This window comes from Spodoptera frugiperda, chromosome 21 (assembly GCF_023101765.2).
Source record: "Spodoptera frugiperda isolate SF20-4 chromosome 21, AGI-APGP_CSIRO_Sfru_2.0, whole genome shotgun sequence".
In the NCBI taxonomy this organism is placed as follows: Eukaryota; Metazoa; Arthropoda; class Insecta; order Lepidoptera; family Noctuidae; genus Spodoptera; species Spodoptera frugiperda.
The window spans coordinates 3,691,681-3,710,323 of NC_064232.1; the positions used below are offsets into that span (position 1 = coordinate 3,691,681).

At 35.1% G+C, this 18,643-nt stretch overlaps 2 protein-coding genes across 2 annotated transcripts in view; one reads left to right on the top strand and one right to left on the bottom strand.

Moving 5' to 3' along the window:
* The window catches only part of LOC118280488 (43 kDa receptor-associated protein of the synapse homolog), a 124,478-nt gene that overhangs the window by 43,154 nt on the left and 62,681 nt on the right, over window positions 1-18,643 (bottom strand). The window lies entirely within an intron of this gene.
* Window positions 258-12,308, top strand: LOC118280357 (isocitrate dehydrogenase [NAD] subunit gamma, mitochondrial). Its single transcript, XM_035600351.2, has 8 exons — window positions 258-600; window positions 2,562-2,676; window positions 3,354-3,505; window positions 4,065-4,209; window positions 5,392-5,534; window positions 6,088-6,239; window positions 7,265-7,465; window positions 12,013-12,308. The coding sequence occupies exons 1-8, from the start codon at window positions 362-364 to the stop codon at window positions 12,054-12,056; spliced, it is 1,191 nt and encodes a 396-aa protein (XP_035456244.1). The 5' UTR covers window positions 258-361; the 3' UTR covers window positions 12,057-12,308.

The following is an 18,643-nucleotide window of genomic DNA, read 5'->3' on the forward strand; positions in this document are numbered from 1 at the left end:
CCTAAAATGTTGCCATAGCAAAAATTTTGTCACCGTAGTTTAATTATTTATTCTAGAAAAACAGTCAAAACTAATCAAATCGTAGTTATAATTATATGAATAAATTATATTTAAGCTAATCATGTAAATATAAACGCCAAATATGGGGTATTTTCTTTTATTTTCCCAGAAACTCTGTGATGTTTATAAACAGAAAGCTTCACAACAACTGTCAAACAAATCCCAATGCTGCCATCTTTGAGAAACTTTGACAGAACAGCACCATCTGACGGTGAAAAATAGCAACTCTTTGACATTTTCCGTTTTCCTCTTCCTGTGGTTATTTAATAGTTTGAGCCAAGATATTTGCGCTAAATTCGCGATGGCTCTGAGATTACTGAGTAAATTGAATGTGCGGCCAGAGCTCCGTGGTGTCGTAAACCTTAGTTCTGCGGCGGCACCAGCAACGTTATCAGATTTCGATGTGCAACATAAAACTCCTGTGGTGAGAAAGCAGCACCTCGTCCCGAAGGCTCATTATGGGGGCCGTCACGCAGTCACCATGCTCCCAGGAGGAGGAATCGGTCCAGAGTGCATGGGCTACGTCAGAGACATTTTCAAGTAAGACATAACCTATTTGTGCCAACCTCTATTAGGTCTCTGAAAACAGCTGTAGTTTACCTTGTTCACATTAGCGCGCAATAACTTCGCTCTATCTATTACATGAGACGCAAATAGTGCTAATTTTCCCTGTATAAATGTAAATATAGCTATACTTTGTAATAATTTCATTGTGTAACTTAATACTTACAGGTCTGTTTTTGTTCAAGTCACAGAATACACAGCTGCTTCCTCACGTGATCTTTTTTTTTTAAATACTAGCTTCTACCAGCGGCTTCGCCCGCGTTCCCGTGTGATAAAAAGTATCTTATTACCCAAGTCAGCTCATACCCTGTCTGTATACCAAATTTCAATAAAATCCGTTCAGTAATTTCAGCACTATTAATGAAGAAACATCAAAACATTCAAACAAACTAATATAGTGTTATACACCTAGATATGAACTCAGATTCTTAAGACCTTGTTTACTTTCTATGCTATTCTATCATATCAGTATATCAGTTATGAGTACTTGAAAACTGCAATTTTTTTACATGTCTTTAATGTACAACTCGCATACATGTGAATGAGAGATCGGATACTGAATGAATGACTTATGACAGTTCACGTATATTTGTAATGGCCCAACTATAATACATTTTCAATACAATGTTTCTAAAGTCAAAGTCATAATCAAATTATTTATTCTAAATAGACTAGCAAGGCACACACAAAAAACAAAATGTCTATCTGTTGGTCAGTCATCTATGTACACATAATCTAAACTGCTTTGGTTACTTGTCTTATTAAAGCCATCCTCAGCATGCCAGCCTTGGCTAAGTGTGGTGACTATGCTCATTTCTTCTCTGTTTGAGAAGAGGTCTTTGTCCACCAGAGAGATATTTACAGACTTATGATGATGAATAAGCTCTTAATTTGTTATGACTATCATCTTCTGTTAATGATTTCTTATCATATTACTTCCAATTAATGGCTTGATATTAATTAGTCCTCATAAAAGTATTAATTGGATAGATAAACATGTAGTACTTGTATGTATGTAATACAGGCTTCTACAAGTGATTTCGCCTGCATTTACTTGGAAGAAAAATTTGTTTGTGTTATTCCAAACCATAATCAATGCAGTCTATACCTACTTTGTATTCAAACCCATTTTGGCAGTTTATACACAGTCCTAGTTTCTACAAGTGGTTTTGCCCATGTTCCTATGAGATAAAAAGTGGCCTATATGTTAATCCAGATCATAATCTACTCATGTTCCAAGTTCATTCGGAGCCTTTTAGCTGTTTTCGCATAATTGAGTAACAAACATACATAAAAACTTTCGCATTTGTAATATTAGTCAGATGTATTATTATGTAAATATATCATTATGGGTATAATAGAGAACAAAAGATATACAATACAATGCATTTATAGCCAGTCTTACGCCCGAATACTCAAACTCATGTTAAAAATATTGTGTCATTTTATATAAAGAATTGATAGTGACAGAACTACATTTGAGAGTGTCTTAAAATTGAGTAGCGTTTGAGTATTCAGGCATTAATTACTTATCAGGTACTACTAAATGTTTTTGATATTTTTTTTTATTTACCCACTGGTAATTAGTGAAGGATATTTAAACACGTAATTACAAACAACTTTCCTAAAGGAAACTTATTAGTTTAATTTTTATCACAATAACAAAACAACAAAATTTCGCGCACTTTCGCGTGATCAGCTGTTAGCAACGAGGCGTTGGCGCCCGCGTTATCAGAAGACTAGTAATTTTGTAGGTATTTTGGAACTTTACTTTGTTATTGTGAAAATAAATAAAAATAAAACTAATAAGTATATAAAATAAGTTTATTTGAGAAAGTTGTTTGTAATCATGAGTATGATCACGTGTTTAAATATCGTTCACTAATTTACCAGTCACGATATTTAAACTCATCATAATAATTATAATGTGTTTACAGATACATCGGAGCTCCAGTAGACTTTGAGGTGGTGGACATTGATCCCAATGTGGACAATGATGAGGATGTACAGTATGCCATCACCACTATCAAGAGGAACGGTGTTTGTCTTAAGGTACTTATGTTTTAACTAGCTACTTCCGCGCGGTTTCACCCGCTCTGCACGGCTCCTATTGGTCATAGCGTGATGTTTTAGCCTATAGCCTTCCTCGATAAATGGACTATCCAACACAAAAAGAATTATTCAAATCGGACCAGTAGTTCCGGAGATTAGCGCGTTCAAACAAACAAACAATCAAACAAACAAACTCTTCAGCTTTATAATATTATAGTATATATAGTATATATTAGTATATTAGTATAGATAGTATAGATTTTAGTATTATAACTCTATAGTTATGGCTGAACATAGACGTAGGCCTATGTTTATCCGTTCTGCTCGTTTGCCGCCGTGAGTTCTGAATTCGAGTTATTTTTACGCTAACGCGTTTAGCCCTCTGTCTCTCCAATCAGGGTGCCGAACGCGCTCTCATTTCGATTGGTTGGTTAATTGGAGCAGCCAATCAGTGCGCAATGTCATGAAAGTGTCGATCGACGAAGAACAAACTCTCATTAGTTATTCTGTTTCATAATCATTAGATTTAGATTTCAGCCATGATCGTCCCACTGCAGGGCAAAGGCCTCCCTACCTTCCTTCCACTCTTCACTGTTTAAAGCTTTTTGCGGCTTTTTTTCCAGTTTCATAATCATAAAAAAAAACCCGATCAATGACAAAAATGTATATTATTCCAGGGTAACATTGAGACCAAGAGTGAAGCTGCCTATGTGACGTCCCGTAACATTGCACTCCGCAACTCTCTGGACCTGTATGCATACGTGCTGCACTGCAAGTCCTTCCCAGGAATCACCACCAGGCACAAGGATATTGATATCCATATTATCAGGTATGTTTGTTGTTTTTTTTAAACATTGCCCCACTCTAACATTTTCTTCTGTGTTGTGGGTGCGTTTACAAACATACAAGTTCACATACACATGACATCCAGACCCGAAACAACAGTTTGTGGATGACACAAAGAGTTGCTCTCTGCGAGAATCGAACCCGCTACACGTTGCGTGGCGGAATCAGCAGCAGATTAAGATTAAGAGACTCTGACTCTGACTTAAGATTAGGATTAAAAGTGGGTATGAAAGTACACACTCGCCCATTAAAACATAAAACACACAACAGCCGTATAACATAAAAATATTATGTTTTTATGTATTGGTTGTAGGGACCTGAGGACATTCTATTCAAAGAAATTCAAGTGTTATTATTTTTTCTTAACATTTAAAAGAAAAAGATGCAATAAAAAGATTACTTATTTAAAGATCAGTCGTTTAATAGTTTCTCCCGTACCAACATAATATATAGATAAATAATTTTGATTGAAATCAGGGATTAAAAGAACTTGTCTTAGTCTTCACTCCAATCCTTTACTGAGACATACGTTGTGTTTACAGACAGAACACGGAAGGTGAGTATGCCATGCTGGAGCACGAGTCGGTGCAGGGCGTGATCGAGTCCATGAAGGTGGTGACCGCCAGCAACTCCGAGAGGGTGGCGAGGTTCGCGTTCGAGTTTGCCAAGAGGAACAATAGGAAGAAGGTATTGTAGTTTTTATTTTATTATTTATTTATTAAACTTATTCTCGATTCTCGATTCCCGGGTTGTGCAAAGTATTTTTTCGGATTTTCGAAAAAATTCTCAGTGGTAGCACGGAGTCTGGAAATGTGCCCGGTATATGGCAATAGGCTCACCACCTATTACTATTACATGGGACTTACAACATAAATTGTGAAAAGTGGGTGTACATTGTACAGTGGCATTACGTGCCATAATGTGCACCTCTGCCTACCTTCGGGGATTAAAGGCGTGACGATATGTATGTATGTATTAAACTTATGAACTAGTTTACAGTCCGACAAAACTATATATCTAGTTTGTCTGTCGGATCCAAGAGGTATATCTTAGAATAACATTATGTACTAGTGGTCGCCTAGTGGCCGAAATTCGACCATATATGATTTAATTTACAATACCACTTAACGTACGTTGAAGGATAATTTTTATTTAATTCAAACTCTTTTATAAAACTCTTTTCATATGAGACGTCAATATCATCGCAATGTCTATCGATTTTGACGTTTTGTCATATACGATCAGATACTATGCATGTGTGTGTAATGTTTTATTTATTGATTTAATGTACTTTATAAGCATTATTTTTGAAAAATATTAGCGCTATGCACTTCTCCTACACATAAACTATATGTATGTATGTATTAAACTTATGAACTAGTTTACAGTCCGACAAAACTATATATCTAGTTTGTCTGTCGGATCCAAGAGGTATATCTTAGAATAATATTATGTATTAGTAGTATATCTTTACACAGTAGTAAGTATAATGTATAGTAAGTAGTAGTGTACTATTATTGTATATGTATTGAAGTTTTACATTGACTGCCTCGTTGGTCGAGTGGTAATAAGTACGACAAGAGGTTCCGGGTTCGATTCCCCGAGTCGGGTAAAGTAAAGCTGCGATTTTTTTCGGTTTTTCGAAAAAAAAAATTAACACGGAGTCTGGATTATGACCAGTATTTGGAAACAGGCTCTTCCCCCCCCCCCCTACTACAGGGACTTGTAACACAAATGGTGTAAAGTACGGTTTTCTGTGAGGCCGTGGTAACACTCCGGTCGAGCCGGCCCATTCGTGCCGAAGCATGGCTCTCCCACACTTAAAAATGTGTAAAGTTAATCCTGATCTAAACTGTATACCATCCGCAGGTGACAACGGTCCACAAGGCTAACATCATGAAGCTGTCGGACGGCCTGTTCCTGGAGACGTCGCGCCGCCTCGCCAAGGAGTATCCGGACATTGAGCACAACGACATGATCATCGACAACTGCTGCATGCAGCTCGTCTCCAAGTGAGTACAGGATTGTTTACTGAGCATATGGTGTTGGGTTTGGATACACAGCTGTGTTGGAACAAATCTGTGTCATACAGTTTGACTGCACGGTTCTGGGCAAATGCGGCATTGGCAACGTGCGTGTAGCGTGTGTATTTTTAATATTAATCGGCAGTTACATCAGAGAACATAACAAGAGAATATGAAACAAGAATGGGTGTTTTATATCTTTTGTTGCAATCAGGATGAAGAATGCATAAGGTAATGCATGTTTTTATTACATTTTTTTAAAAAGTATTCTTCAATGGAATACCATTACATTAGTATATACCTTACCGATTAACGGCACTGAACTAAAATCAGTGCCATTGTGATAAAGACGATACGACCTTCAAACCTTCAAGGAAAGAGGGTGTTCTTTTTTAATAGGCCATCGCCTCTGGTGTTGCGGGTGCCTATTGGCGGCGCTGATCGCTTACCATCAGATGACCAGTCTGCTCATTTGGGTGGAAACGAGCAGACGAGCGGACGAAAAAAAAAAAACAGAATGATGAATGATGTTGAATTCCAGGCCCCACCAGTTCGACGTGATGCTGATGACCAACCTGTACGGGTCTATAGTGTCCAACGTGGTCTGCGGCATCCTCGGCGGCGCCGGGCTCCACTCGGGCAGGAACTACGGCGACCACTACGCAGTCTTCGAACCTGGCACTAGGAACACTGGTATGTCTACTAAAGATCAATTTTTAATTATTTTTAACCGACTTGGAAAAAAGGGAGGTTCTGAGTTTGACCTGTTTGGTGCACGGTTATCTCGCGTTTAGCTGAACCGGTTTTTAAACTTGGAAGATATTAGGTATACACTAGCGGACCCGACAGACGTTGTCCTGTCTACACGTCTTTAATTTGATTTGTCGGATCCAATGTAAAACATTCTAAAATCAACAACTACTAATCAATTAAAAATTAATTTAAAAAACATTGTTCAGCGGACAAAATTGTTAATCTAAACCATTCTCAGATCCCTTTGAACACACACAAAAAATTTCATCAAAATCTGTCCAGTCGTTTAAGAGAAGTTCAGTGACATACACACTTACAGAAGAATTATATATATAAAGATACACAAGATATTAGGTATACACGACTAAAAAAATGGAGTCCACACAGCTAAATAATACAACTTATGGTTTAACTCGAACTCGAGACCCTTTGTTTTATTTTACGTTGTCTCATTTTAGTATTTTCTCCTGTGTCGTGGGTTTATAAACATACAAGTTCACATACACATGACACCCAGACCCGACACAACAAATTGTGGATAACACAAAGAGTTGCCGTGCAGAAATCTAACCCGCAACACTACACGGCAGCCAGTTGCCCAGCCACCGTGCCAACTGTGCTTAGCAGTAATTCATACGACCAGTCCTCCAATCAATCTTTTTTTTATGAAACACGCCGGTAATCGAGCAGACGTATTACCTGATGGTAAGCAATCGCCGCCGCCCATGGACACTTGAAACACCAGAGGCGTTACAAGTGCGTTGCCGGCTTTTTGGGAGTTAGGAATTTAAGGGTTGTTGTTCGGGAATGGGGATGGGGAAGATTGGGAAGGGGGGAATTGGGCCTCCGGTAACCTCACTCACACAACGAAACACAACGCAAGCGTTGTTTCACGTCGGTTTACAACCAATCTATTTTTTAAATCACCAAAAAATAGCCACTAATCCCCCTACCCCCACTTTCAGGTACCGCCATAGCCGGCAAGAACATAGCTAACCCGATAGCAATGATCAACGCGTCAGTAGACATGCTGGAACACCTCGGCCACCACTTCCACGCTGACCTGATCAAGGCGGCCGTCGCGAAGACTATCAACGAAGACCACATCATGACTCCGGACCTTGGAGGGACCGCCTCGTCGACGGACGTGGTGAAAGCTATCATCGGTAATTTGGAGCATTAATTATTACTTTTTGTGACGAGCGTAAATATTTTTTGTGATGAGCATTATTTCTTTTTTTTTTTTTACATTTTTTTTTGTTAGTTTTTGATTGATGTTGTGATTTTCTTGCTGTTGTGGTTTCTTTTTTGTAGTCGTGGATGTGATTTTTTTTTCTTTTTTATTTTTTTTTTTTTTTGGTTATGATGTAAGTGTCTCTATTTTTTTGGATAATGGTCTTTGCTAGCTTTTGGATACGAATATATTATAACTTTGAATCGTATAGAGCTGCTTCCTATAAACATTATTCTAAGTCAAAGTCAAAATTATTTATTTCAAATAGACCGTTAAGACACTTTTGATCGTTAAAGCAAATATTATAGTATAAAAAAGAACAAAATGTCTGTCTGTTGGTCTGTCTTCCATAATAAAATTATTGAAAAATATATTAATTTAGTAAAATATCAAGCAAAGGATAGCTTATTAATAACTGTTACCTACTATCAGTAATATTGTAAGCTTGTTAGTCTCCTCAAATATAATAATAATAAAAAGAAACACGTCCACGATTATTTGAAAAAATCACAACAACAAAAAAGTAAATAGATGTTTTGTGAATTGGTACTTTTAGCTAGCGCTAAGCAATTGGCAGCTTTTTAAAGCTTAAATAATAATAACTCGAGAATTAATTATCATACATTTTCGTCTGTGATTGGCTATTTCATCAAAATTAACCACTGCGCAACGTCACGCCTTTTATCCCCGAAGGGGTAGGCAGAGGTGCTTATTAGGGCACGTAATGCCCTCATCAAAATCAACTAACCTACTAATTAAATAATTGGCTGTGGTTTCATTAGAATTCAAAGAAATTAATACAATTTTAATTTGCGTTAAGAAAATGCTCAGTGTTTTTCTATGGAAATATAGGGTGACTGGTAATTAGTGAACGATATTTAAACACGTGATTGTACTCATGATTACAAACAAGTTGCCCAAAGACAATTATAATTAGTGAACGATATTTAAACACGTGATAATTATCATAATAATTATTATCTGATAATTATCAGTCACCCCATATAGAAGATAAAAAAAAAGAAAAATGGTTTTCACAAGTGATTGAAAATCATTTATAATTTTGTTTGAAATGATAGCTTTGTATTTTCTTGACGCATTATTTAATTTTAATGGTAATATACCCCAAAAGCCGAAATTAGGGGATTGTCATGTCTAGGGTTATGCCTTTTTGTCTCCAAATTATAATAATCCGTGTTATAAATGAATTTAAGCGTAAATTATAAATTCAAAATTAAATGCTCTTTCTCAAAACGTATTATTTATAAAAGTATTATTGAAATACCAAATAATAGTTTTTATTTGTGTCATAAAGTATTATTATTACTTTAAACCGACGATAGGTGGCGTTAGTTGAGATTTTTGCTATTCTCGCGAATGGGTTTTTAACATTATAAAGTTGAAAGAAAGTTGGTATGAGTTAATCTATCTCCTAAACTGCTAAACCGATTTTGATGATGTATTTCGGTACAGTGATACATTTGACTCTTGTGATTGTAATCGACTTGTTTCAATAATAAAATAATTGAAAAGTGAAAACTAAACTATACTTTTGTATACCGTTCTCAGCAACGCCACCTATGAAGTAACAAGAAAACTACATTTTTCTATTAAATCAATGCAAAATAAAAAGCCTCAAATACTTTATTTAGTACTTTTGCAACCAAAAAGTATTACGTTTTTAGTTTGTATCGTGATGTAGTTAATTTATTTTATGTAGCTAATTGTCGAATGTACTTATATTATATACCTACTTAAATAAATTGGTAATTTTTATGTCGTAGTCGTATTATTGTAGAATTTAGTAGATTTTTGTTTGTGTGTTTAGAATTGTATAATGCATACTATATAATCCCCAGTACGAAATATGATCAGATTTCTCATGGTGGGGGAAAAAATCGCGCATTTTATTATATCACTAGCGACCCGCCCCAGTTTCGAATATCCCTACTCTACCCCTGGGTATCTGAAGAGCTGACTAAGAGTCTAAACATTTGACTGAGACCGGACAACAGCGCTCTCTGATAAACCTGAACTTTTTAAACTGCCATCTCAAACCCAACTGCAGAGTCAAAGTTGCAGACCCTCTTTATGTAGAGGAGGCCCATAGTCCAGCAGTGGACTGTCACGGACTGTTGGTTATAATTATTTTTCTTAAGACGTAGGCACCTTTTCACAAACTACAAAAATATTATTTATAAAAAACGGTATGTGCGTTCAATTTTCTTTATCGCCTCCATTTTGAAGTCAGGTTTTATCCCTAAAACCTTTTCATAAGCTTGAAAACTACTATGCTGAAAACCGCATCAAAATTGGTTCAGTCCAACGCGAGATAATTGCGCACAAACATACAGATCAAACTGAGAACCTTCTTATTTTGAAGTCGGTTAAAAAGGAGAAGTCACTCGTTGGGCTGAACCGATTTTGTTGCGGTTTTCCATATAGTTTTTTTTTTCAGACTTAAGAGAAAGTTTTAAGTATATACAACGGTTCCCTTTTCTTAAAAAAAGTTTTTCTACCAGTTAAGTTATCAGTCTCTTGTAATAGGGGGTTAGCCTATAGGGTATTATCCTACTAGTCAAATTCAATACTTTTATCGAAATGTCAAAAACGTTACTTTTCTATGAATTTTGTATGACATTGCAAATTATGACGTCATAATTTTTTTGCGTCAAATAGCATACTTATTACGCAAAAAATTGCAAGAAAAATTAAATAAATAAGTATATCGTCAAATGAATGAATGAAAATACGATTATTTTGGGATACTTTATTATATTGAAATATCAAAATAATTTATTTTTGACCTAGGAAACTACCCAATTGTCATACTTCATTTTGTTCATTAAGCATGATGCATGATATAATACCGACTTTCAGCCAAGTTTTCTATGAAATCAAAACTTACTGCCGATTTTGTTTCGAAAACAATTGCTATGGACTGGGTTAAGTTACCATTCTGAGTACAATAGTAAGATGCTGTAATATCATGTTCTTCTCAATAATGAGTCTTATGCCCCATTCAATAAAGTTTATTTTAGTATAATAGTAATATAATTCTCTTTTTTAATATTAGAATCAACTTATATGATACGGGTTGATAAACAAAAGAGGAACAAATCGAGACAACAGCCCTGTAATGCTTCATAATTTCTCCAGTTTGAAGATTATGGAATTATGAACCTTATGACTTTTGGTATACAGTTCATTATAAGTAGTACCTATGTACATTTAAAGTGGTACAAAAATCAGTTGGTAATTCGTAAACATTTAATTGTAAACCTTAGTTCTTTTGTGTATAAAGATTAATTTAGATTGTACTTTCATTTGAAATGGTAACATAATTTAAATACAGTTATCATTTAATTTTGAACTTTAAAGTAATAGTGTTAGACTTCATATTTGATTGTGGTATTTTTGAAGGTGATAATTTCATTAATTAATGTCTTATTTTAGGGTTAACATTAGAACTTAAGACGGGATATATTTACTATGTTTATTTATGTCTATGAAGTTCATTTGTGATCATAGCGCTTGCAACAGTGCCGAAATATCGGAAACTCATAGACATGAATACATATATTTTTTTTATAACGTCACGCCATTAGTCCCCGCAGGGGTAGGCAATGGTGCACATTAGTGCACATAATACCAATGTACAGCCACATTTCACAATTTATGTTGTAAGTCCAATGTAATAGGTGGTGAGTCTATTGCCATATACTGAGTACAATTTCAAACTCCGTGAAATTTTCGAAAAACCGAAAATAGCCCAGTAATACTTTGCCCGACCCGGGAATCAAAAGACATAAATAAACATGGTAAATATCCCGTCTCAAGTTCTAATGTTAGTGTTAGTGACCATGTCAGTTTAAAACATTTTTTAGGGTATTTTTTTCAGCAAAGTCGCCAGATATATCTTCTGTACTACGTAGCGAGCAGCGTGGATGTGTAATGTTGTATGTTGCATGTAACTTATTAATATTACATTTCATCGCTTACTTACTTATTGCATGATTACATATCAATTATAATTATAACAGTACCAAAATAAAAATTAGTCACCTACCCTATTCGTTTAATTGTTTGCGCAAATATGTTTTGGAACCTTCCCAAGCCACCATTACAACTATATGATTAGCCTGCAAGACAGGCTATTGCGCTAAAGCAACATATAGCGGGTTCGATTCCCGCAATTATTTATCTGGGTCAAAAATTTTTAATATAGACTACATGTAATCAGTTGTAAGTTTCATTACTGAACTGTTTCGATTCCTTCTCATGAACAAAAATTAAAGAGATACAGGTTTTGGTTGTGTTTAAAGTTTTTTTTACAAACCCTCCTCCCCGTATACCTTTTTAACCAACTTCAAAAAAAAAGGAAAGGTTTGTTATCCCCTTCATACAATATACTTCATATTTATCACTTTTTAAAGGTTTTAAGAATTAATATATGTTTTAATTGTTTTTATTTTTCAGATAACATCGACATGTGTATAAAGAACAAGGTTTCGTTCCATTGAATCTGAATATTTCAGCTGAATTAGTGTGATTATGTTACTAAGTTATTGTTTTTCTATGTTTGCTTGACTTTACTCGCGTCTATTAGTCTTTTTATGAAATATTATCTATCTATTATTAAGATTAAACTTAATTACTATACAGGGTGTCCCTGAAGTCGACGTCCAACAGGCACCAGATGATCGGCAAGGTCCCAAATGTTATCAGAAAAATAAAAAAAAATTCTAAGTCCTACAGTTTTTAAATTACAGTGACTTATGTGTTATCCACCACACCCTGTGCAAGTCTATTTGACTCTTGTTGTACAAATCTTTATTTTTTCGTCTGCAGTCTTCCTTACATTATCCTGCTCCAGTAATAGAATCATACATTCTTAGCCAACTGCTTTAGTTGGAAAACATTGTCAGTTTTAGAGGAACCAAATACTCTGACTAAAATTTTCCTCTTTAAGTGACTTACTGAATAAATTATGTAGCGCTAGTAGTTTTCACCAAAGTTGCGCATTTAATAAGGATTCTAAAATGGTATAGCACGTTTGCACATTATTTCTTGAATTCGACACCAACGAGCCGTTTCGATGAATTTATTTGAACTTACTAAAAATTCTTCTAGTGTACTCAAATCATACGTTATAACCTACGAGGTTATAACGTAAGTGCTACGAATGCACTGACATACTTCTGCACGCTATTTGTTATCATCATGTTGAAAATCAGCGAGGATCTCTTGCCAAACAAATTGTCTGTTTACCCTTGATTTCGCTTGCAGCATTCGTCGGCAATATTATCACTAGACGAACTGGTGTTGTCATCTCGAGCCATCGTACCCGGGCTTATTTTAGCTAGCATTGGGTTTTTTGCGCCGTGTTGATTATTTCTTTTTTAAATTATTTTTTGCTTTACCTGCAATTCCTTGCAACGGTGCAAATAACTCTTTCTCGACTAAACTAAAGAATATTTGATGCTTCATCCCGCATTTGATCACAAGGCATGAACACATAACTTAATCGGAGGATTCACCCATTTCTTTTTTTTTTTTTGATGGGGATATGACGAGTAATTGTGCGTATACGTAATACGGCTCATGTACACCATACCACTACCGCGTCGATATGCTGTGTACATGAATCTGCCGCGTCCGTTCCTTTTGATTTTACTACACATTTGAACATCATGATTGATGCACTATGAACATCATATTGCTATCATTCAATATTATTAAGTGAAACATGATACACAACATCAGTTCCTCTAGTAAGTCTATTAATATTGCCAACGAAAGTTGCGAGCGAAATCATGAGTAGACAGACAATATTGTTTGACAAGAGATCCTCGCTGATTTTCAACATGATGATAACAAATCGCGTGCAAAGTGTTGTCTAGTGCATACGAGGTTATAACGTATGATTTGAGTACACTAGAAGAATTTTTAGTAAGTTCAAATAAATTCATCGAAACGGAGTTTCGTTGAAAAATCTTTTTTTGTGTGAATTCAAGAAATAAGTGCAAAGTGCTATACCATTTTAGAATCCTTATTAAATGCGCCAACTTTGGTGAAATTTGCCACTACTAGCGCAATACATAATTTATTCAGTACAGTCACTTAAAGTAAGGTGAAAATTTTATTCAGAGTATTTGGTTCCTCTAAAACTAACAATGTTTTCCAATCTAAAGCAGTTGGCTAAGAATGTATGATTCCATATTACTGGAGCACTATTCAGGATAATGTAAGGAAGACTGCAGACGAAAAAATAAAGATTTGTAGCAACAAGAGTCAAAAGACTGGCACAGGGTGTACTTTTTCGTGGATAACACATAAGTCACTGTAATTTAAAAACTGTAGGACTTAGAATTTTTTTTATATTTTTCTGATAACAGTTGGAACCTTGCTGATCATCTAGTGCCCGTTGGACGTCGATTTCAGGGACACCCTGTATATAAGATAAGACTTAATTACTTATCTTTTTGTATTCGCCAACAATGTTATTTAGTCCACGTTTAAACTATGACTGACTTTAGAAATGACAGTACTTTTGTTATACATTTCAGTACTCATAACTATCCTCATTCTTTATAAAACTTGCTAGCATTGTCTCCTGTGTCGTGGGTGCGTTTACAAACCCAAGAGCAGTCATTAATTGCTTGTACTCGTATCTAAAACTAAATTGATTCTTCCAAAATGTAAGCAAGTTTGAGAGTAAAGTCATTCATTCATATAGCTAAGATGTTGTGTATTATATTTATTTTAATATTATTTAAAATGGCTACCAGCCAAATTAAATTTACTATTATGTATTATAAAATAATGATAATAAATAATTTTAAGTAGATTTTCTTGTTTTATTTTCTTAGCCATCCTTGTTGACTGGACATCTACACTACATGAGCTGCTGTTTACATGTGAACATTAGCTCATGACGATACCTAAGTACGTGTGTCGCCTGGACAGTCAACCTCGCTACATCCTTGTTGACTGAACATCTACACTACATGTCAAGTGTGGGAAAGCCATGCTTCGGCACGAACGAGCCGTCTCGACCGGAGTGATACCGTGGCCTCACAGAAAACCGGCGCGAAACAACGCTTGCGTTGTGTAAGTGACATTACCGGAAGCTCAATTACTCCCCTTCCCAATCCTCGATTTACCAACAACCCTCAAATTACCCTTCTTCCCAGTTCCCAATTCACCAAAAACTCTTAAATTCCAAACCCCCAAAAGGCCGGCAACTCGTAACGCGTGTTTCAAGTGTACATGGGCAGCGGCGATTGCTTACCATCAGGTGATCTGTCTGCTCGTTTACCGGCTAAAAAAGGTATACTGCTTTTCAGGCATTATGAAGGGCAAAAACGTAGTGCACCTCATTCTACAATCTCTTACCATCAGGTGATCCGTTTGCTCGTCTACAGTATAAGCCATACCATAAAAATATTTAGGGTTGTTATAAATAAAACACTCATTTAGGGATATTTACGATATATTTCAGTACATTGTTTCACACTGGACTTAGATATGAGAATGAGAGCGTGATTATTTCTATATAAATAATACCGGGTTTAATTATTAACATTAAACATAGTTTACAGTGTAAGCAAAAATGACACCTAATACATGGAGTAATAGGGGTCTTAATTTAATGACCAGAATAGATTTATTGGGACCACCAGAATTTTCATTTTAAATTGAGCTAATGCAGGTCGCTTCCAACCGGTCTATCTGGAAGTCATTGGGTGAGGCCTATATTCAGCAGTGGACGTCTTATGGCTGATATAATGATGATGATAAATTAAGTCAAAGTCAAAAGTCAAAATTATTTATTTCAAATAGACCAGGTAGGCACTTATGAAAGTCAAAGCAAATATAATAAAATATTAATTTGGTGCATTTCATAGTGCATACAGGGATAATCGCCGGCTGATGTCCCATTACACTTAGATTAAAATTGTTCAAAGGGCCTCTGCGAGTTGGCTTCGGCGCCTCGTACGCCGTCCAAAGGTCCGGGACCCTTTGGTCCCGTGATAGGAAAAGAACGAATATTAATATATGTGCTGAAAATCAGCGGTATTTAAGCTGAGTACTGGCCTTTTTGCACCTTGACTTTTATGTTTTTTTTTGTCATATTAATTTTTATGTTTATTGTTTTAAATGGTGCAAATAAACTGTTTTTCTTTCTTTCTAATAATGTCTGTCTGTCGGTCAGTCCTCTAGTGAAGTACAGTTATACTGTCCATTGCCTCACATAGGCTTCTTCTGTAGACTACACATCGGTTGGTTGAGAGAGACCTGCATGCTCCTGTCTGCGACCACCTGGGGCCTTAGTCTGCTATTACAATTGTGTCAGAATGGTCGATCATTGAGCAGTGCAAGAGGGTTGGAATACAACCTACATAGCTCCGTCCCTCTTGCACTAAGGCCAGACTAAGGCCCCAGGTCGTCTGTCCACCTTGTATACAACTTGTGACTGATATAATCATATCATAATGATTAATAAAATTAATATTAAGTACTCAATAGTACTACATTAGGGGTGCTATCCAAAAGAGATGTGCTTTGTTTATGCTACGAAGATGTAACAGCTATAAGCTGTGAAACTATGTCACCGTTTCCACTGATACTAAGTTATGTAGATGTGCGAGGAAGACGTGCGGCTCGAGTGTACGATGTATCGTATACCATAGCACGCATCTTTCCATGTAAAAAACATAGCTTAGTTGAGTCTCTTTCCACCAGTGCTAAGCTATGTGTACCAATGAATATGATTGGTGGAAGCCAAACGCATCCACAGCAACGTAGCATAGCACATCTCTGTTGGAAAAGCTTCCTAAAGCGACCGAAAATCAGTCCAATAGTAAATGAATTTAGTATTATAACAAAATAATGTATTTTATTCCTTTGAGTCAAAAGTATACATATACAATGTACACCCACTTTTCATCAGTTATGTTATAAGTCCCATGTAATAGGGGGTGAGCCTATTGCCATATACTGGGCACAATAGTCATAATTTTTTTAATTAATACATATATTATAATTAAACCCGGTATCACTTACACAAAGTAATTCATAAAAAACTATACACAATAAGTAATTATAATTAAAAATTACATAATAAAAAAATTTAATTTAAAAAAAAATCATAAAAAATAAATGCGTGGTTTATTATTAGATTTAGAGTTTGTACGCATCTGTGATTGCCGCCATATTCGGTTTGGGTTTTTTTTTTTATTAACGAAATTGTATATGTTTATGTTTTAGAAAGAAATTACTAAAATATGATATAAACTTGAATGTTTTAAGCTGCCATCTCTTACTGCAAGCTGCTCATAGTTAAGGGCTCCCGTCGTGGCTCGAAATCAGCCGAGCAACATCGTTGAACAGATACTTTGGTAATTACATAATCTGTATAGTATAATTATAAATAATCATTATTTTTGTAATAACGAACGAATTTTTTAATTACATTGTGTAGCAAATCCAAACTGTTATTAAAGATTGAGAAATTCTAAAATGAAAAACTCAAATATTTTGTCAGACTCAGGACTCGAACTGACTGTTTCGCAGTCGCATTTACTAACACTGTAACCTTTTTCGACAAACATATACAATTTCGTAAATAAAAAAATATATAGTAACATATTTTCGGCGTTTCCCAGATGTTGAAGAAAAATCATTCATAAAATATATTATTTGAATAGTTATTCAAGATATGTAAATATTTGAATATATATTTGTATATGTATATAAATGATTTTTTTTTTCTTTTTCTTTATTTTTTGTACTATTGACTTGAGATAACATAATTTTCACTAGTTCAATTTAAAATGCAAGCGTTTTGTGTGCTATTACTGAGATTTCTATAAATAGAAAAATCTCAACAATAGGTTGGCCGGGATTGGAAACGCTTAATGCTTGCTGAGCAGTCGCACTTGCGACCACTTGACTAACGAAGCAGGAATGTATGTATGTATAAGTTGATATAATATTTAGTATTTTAATATATTTTTCAAAATAATATATCATATGAATGATAAAAGATCTGTAAAATTTTAATACAGAGTTTAATAAGACTTGTTCTATTTAAAGTTGTAAATAAATAAATAAATTCAATTTTATATTAAATTAATTCATTTTTAAAACAAAATAATACTGTCAAGTACATTTACGTAATAATAAAAAAATCATAAAACATTTCGTTTTGTTAAAAAATAGAGAGATTCTGAAATAAGTTTCCTTTTTTTCTGTTAATTTTTGTTTTGGGACCGAGAAAATTAAAATAAACGTTACATTTTTAAACACGCATCGAACGCATCGCACGTATCGCATGCATTCCGTATGACGTCATCAGTACGCATCGTATGTATGCATTGCCGATGATGTGGTCCGTACGATGCGGATCAGTGGACGCAGTTGTATGAGTTTCTATACAAGACAAACTAAAATCCGTTGCGTGCGATGCGTACGATGCGGGCTTGAGTACGCTTACCCTAAATCGGTCCCAAAACAGAAATTAACATCGTCATTTAAATAAAAAAGCGAAGCGGTTTCATTTATTCACGAAACACGTCAATCTCTTAGAAAATTGAAATATTTGAATTTAATTTTTTTAAATTATCTAACGCGTTTTGGCAAGTTCATTTTTTTTTAAATTTGATTTTAGCACCAAATTTTGGCGAGACGATATTTTAAATGGAGTTTAATATTAATAATACTTTGAAATGAGACTTTACTACGTATAAAATAAACTCGCTTTTCGCTGTCTGTCCCTATGTACCTACACTGTTTTTAATGAGGGAAAAATCATCCAATGATTATGACTGGGAATGGGACAATGTGAGTAATTGTTATTCACTGTCATGGTGGCCCGAAGGTTTAAGGCTTCTCATGCATGAGGGCACGGTAAACCTACTAACAGCAAGTTCCAATATGACATTTTACGAGTTATACATATTTTTTAAGATTATTTAAACACCAATGACAAACGGTGAAGGAAAACATCGTGAGGAAACTTGGGCTTATAATTTCTAATTATAAGTTTGAAATCGCCAACCCGCATTGAGCAAACGTGGTGATTAATGCTCAAACCTTTTCCGTA

Bases quoted from the DNA above. Each gene is read 5' to 3' on its own strand.
- LOC118280357 (XM_035600351.2), top strand. From the start codon at position 362: ATGGCTCTGAGATTACTGAGTAAATTGAATGTGCGGCCAGAGCTCCGT. The intron at 601-2,561 runs GTAAGACATAAC...ATGTGTTTACAG, and splicing joins TACGTCAGAGACATTTTCAA to ATACATCGGAGCTCCAGTAG. The intron at 6,240-7,264 runs GTATGTCTACTA...CCCCACTTTCAG, and splicing joins ACCTGGCACTAGGAACACTG to GTACCGCCATAGCCGGCAAG.